This window comes from Orycteropus afer, unplaced genomic scaffold (assembly GCF_000298275.1).
Source record: "Orycteropus afer afer isolate SDZICR_OR568_19922 unplaced genomic scaffold, OryAfe1.0 scaffold00813, whole genome shotgun sequence".
In the NCBI taxonomy this organism is placed as follows: Eukaryota; Metazoa; Chordata; class Mammalia; order Tubulidentata; family Orycteropodidae; genus Orycteropus; species Orycteropus afer.
In genome coordinates this window covers 846,708-850,719 of record NW_006922400.1, presented here as the reverse complement: position 1 = coordinate 850,719, position 4,012 = coordinate 846,708, and the positions used below count along the sequence as shown (strand labels likewise).

Sequence of the window (4,012 nt, the reverse complement as noted above, 5' to 3'; positions counted from 1 at the left end):
ACGGCACATAACAACAACAACAACATACAGGAAAGAGAACCTATAAACTGAAAACTAAACAAACAAAACCACCATATACTTATGAAATATTACAAGAAGTAGGTATCATCAATTTGAACAATGAAAAACTAATAGGACAGGATAAAAACACCAACAGCTAAGAATAGAATAAATGATAGCTTCTTTAGGAAAATAGTGCCTGATACCAGGTAGGAGATGATCAATAATTATAGGCTACTTAAGCAACTTACATCAACACAACTGGTTGAAAATATGAAAAAAGGACAACATACAATAATATCTAGAAATACATTAGTTTTCTAAAATATTTGTGTATTCTTAACAATTCTCTAATAATTTTGTTCTAAAGTTAAAATTATCCAAGATTTTCAACTAGCTTTTTAAATCTATATATTTTCTCCAGTTATCTGTGATAATCATCTCATCTTTAAATCCATTCAGGTGATTTTTACATATGAAGTTTCAAAAGTAGATTTTCCTTCTATTAGCTCTCAATCTCAAAATAATGCAAGTGGTTAGGGGACTGTTAAAAAACAGGTGTCCTAAAGTTCAATCCTGGGTCCTCTCTTCTTTTGTCTCTCTGCTTTTCTCCAATTCTAATTACAGTGACAAGTTAAGTTGATTTGGACTCAGTATTTAACAAAATAAGTCTAATATATCCAGGAGCCGTGGTGGCACAACAGTTAAGTGGTCAGCTGCTAACTGAAAGGTCAGTGGTTGGAACCCACCAGGCACTCATGGAAGAAAAGACTTCTTGTTCTGCTTCTGTAAAGTTTAGAGCCCAGGACACCCCATGGACACCCTATGGGGTAGTTCTACTTTGGCATATAGGTCACTGCCAATCAGAAGGGACTCAACAGCCCACGACAATAGCACAATATACAGCATCAACTTGAGTCCTTTACCTTATAAGCCAAAAGCCTTTTTTTTAAAAAAAAAAAAAAAAAAAAAAAAAAAACTTGTTATTTAGCTTCTCTTTATATAGTTCTACAAAAAATTCCCTTTTATCAGTTCTTTATATAAGAATATTAAAATAATCCACATGTCAAGAAGGGAAAGAAATCACCCTTACATCAATTTCAACAGTATGTAACTATGGAATGTGAGTACTGGAGTTTCCAAAGCAAGAAAACATATTAAGAAGTATATACCCTTAGAAATAATTTATATACTTGAAGAACTATTTTCTGAACATTCATCATAAAAACAAATAACAAGAAAATGTTAAAGAAAATTTATGACTGTAAATTGTTAAACTTCCAAAATAGATAACATAGTCTATGAATACAAATTACCTTCATGAAAATAAATTCTCTCCTAAGATTTAGTACCTTAAAAAGCACTGTCTTGACTGATAAAAATCTGTGTCAGTTTAAGAAAACAATTAAAAATGTACTTACCGGAAATTAAAGGTAATTCTGTAAGAAGAAAGAACATTCAGTTTGAATGTTAGAATTCTAGATTCACCCCAGTACACTGATAGGTGAAAATGAGTAAAGGTGGAATAAACATGTTGGTGTTTCTAAAACTAACAAAAGGTATATTAATTTAATATAGAATAAGAATGAATCCTTTGCTTTCTGAGAAAAAATGATTCCATATCATGCCTATTAAAATGATATGTACTATGATAATGACATAGTTATAAGGAATGGAGTAAAATGTAAGTGGAAATCACCATTGTTTTCCCTACATGCCTTTTACCTTTTCACAGGTTCTGTCTGTACAAGAGCAGCATCTAACATGGCTTTCATCCATAATTCCATTTCCTTCCCTGTATCAGTGCAGAAATAATAGGTCCGCATGTTTGGATGGGCTGCCTGATTGAAAACGACACGATCATTTAAAATGAAAATATGGAACTCTGTAAAGGAAAAAGAAAAAGTGTTTTTTTTTTTCCTCCATATATTTTATTACTAACAAATTTTAAAGAAAGCAGACTTTTATATACAGATTCAGAAATGACAGAAAAAGATTAGTCTTCTAAAACATATAAATAATATATTTTTTTCTCCTAATTTTATCCTTTTTCTTTTATGTCTACTCTAAAATGTGAAAAGAAAAAAAAACTGTGTATGAGGAGGGAAAGAGGTAAGAAATGAAGCACCTACTAGTAACTCTTCCAGTTTACATCCCTAGCAAATTTCATTTACTGTAATTCACATCTCTTTGTTCAAGAATAATGTTCTGTAGCAATCAGCAGCTAAACTGAAATGCACATGTCATAACATTTTCCACTCATGTTGGCAATTCCTATAGTACTTAAAGGTGCTGCTGTTAAATAAAGTATTTTGTCTATAAAGCTATTTTGTGAGGAAAACATACACCTTGTACATATAAAAGATTTATAAATGATCCAAAGTGGAAGCCACTTTTAGCTTTTCCTTTCAATTTCAGAGCTAGAACACAGACTTTTTGGGTTCCAAAGGGAGAAGGATTATATTACTGGTAAGTAGGTAAGTCACACTTTGATGTTTTTTCTGTATGGTAATTCATTCTGCCTCTAGACCGGAGAAATAAAAAGGAGACAAAATAAAGAAGATGCTGATGAGAAACTGCTACACGAGGTGTGAGCATGGAACACACATCTTAACCCTTGCTGTGACATGACAAAGCAAACATGTATCTAAAGGCCTCCCCTGGCAACAGTGGTGGGTGTGTCAAAGAAGAAAAAAGGTTAAGGTGGGGAATTCCATGGGGCAAATATTCTTAATTTCTGTTTTAAAAAGCGACAACTTCCTAGCAAAGATTCAAAGGTAATGGAAAATAAGCAAAGACTATTTCAGCATAGAGTGAGGAAAGAGAAGAGCAATTAAGTATGTAGTTAATCTGCCAACTATGTAAGAGGAATAAACATGGAACCACATACTTTTCTCTGAGATCTTGACTATCTGCTTTATCTACAATGTCAAATCAGTGACTTCAAATTATTTTTAGAAAGAAATCAGTGTATAGACTCAATAAACACACTGATCAAAATAACTATCAACAATTGTTTAAGAATTTTCTACTTACTGTTATGATCATCAGTAGCGTTAATGTCAACAGACTGAGTAGTAAAAGTGGCTCATGAATGCAGAGGAAAAAAAAAACACAGAGGAAAGAATTTGAAATGAAAATTACTATTCTTGTCATAAATAAAATAAAATGAAAATTAAACCAAATAATTACAGAGAAAATATACTTACCATAAATAATTACTACTTTCTAAAAACTCTAGTATGTGAAATCAATGCATGTTACCCTCATTTCCACTCTTTTGCTTAAAATGAAATTTATACATTAAACCCCTTGGGGTTCTTAATTTTTAACACTAGTTTAAAAATAAAGTGATATAATTTTATTTTACCCATAATCCTAAAGCAAAGAATGAAGCATGGTGTTTGAAAACACAAAACAACTTAGCATTAAAGTGGCCTCTTAGACTGTTCCACAAATCAGCTGTGCCACAGCGGGCTTTTAGTCAGAAGGTGTCTCAGGTCTCCTTGGATTTAACAAAAGCAGATTTAACCTCTGACCTTTAATATTCTCTGAAAAGTACCTCATGATAATGATATTCTTAGACCCAAGAACATCTCTGTAATTAATCCATAAGATAATAAATGTACATATTATGTTTGAAAAAAAAGGATGTTCTTTTTTATAGTACTCTTCACCAAATTTATTACAAAAATTTCAAATATACAATAACTTTGAAAGAATAGTACAATGATCATCAGGATATTTGCAGTTATATTCAATTATTAGCATTGTGACATATTTGTTTTCTCTTTAATGTGAGATATATATGTGTGTGTGTGTGTGTGTGTGTGTATATATATATATATATAAAATATATATTTTATAATATGAATAAATAAATAAATTTCTTTCCCCCCCTTAAACCATTTGAGAAAAAAAGACATGAAGACCCTTGATCCCTACATATTTCAGCATGTGCTTCCTAGAGACATTCTCCTGCATAACCAGAACACCACTGATTAATACATAT

General features: G+C 31.4%; 1 protein-coding gene across 1 annotated transcript in view; it reads right to left on the bottom strand.

The window, feature by feature from the left end:
• LOC103211891 (pleckstrin homology domain-containing family A member 5-like) overlaps window positions 1–4,012 on the bottom strand; it is a gene marked incomplete at its 3' end in the record, with an annotated part of 249,977 nt that overhangs the window by 9,280 nt on the left and 236,685 nt on the right. Inside the window, exons 9-10 of the mRNA XM_007957865.2 lie at window positions 1,726–1,841; window positions 1,422–1,439 (exon numbers count right to left, since the gene is read on the bottom strand). Coding sequence (XP_007956056.2) covers window positions 1,422–1,439; window positions 1,726–1,841 — 134 coding nt within the window. The remainder of the gene's footprint in view (window positions 1–1,421; window positions 1,440–1,725; window positions 1,842–4,012) is intronic.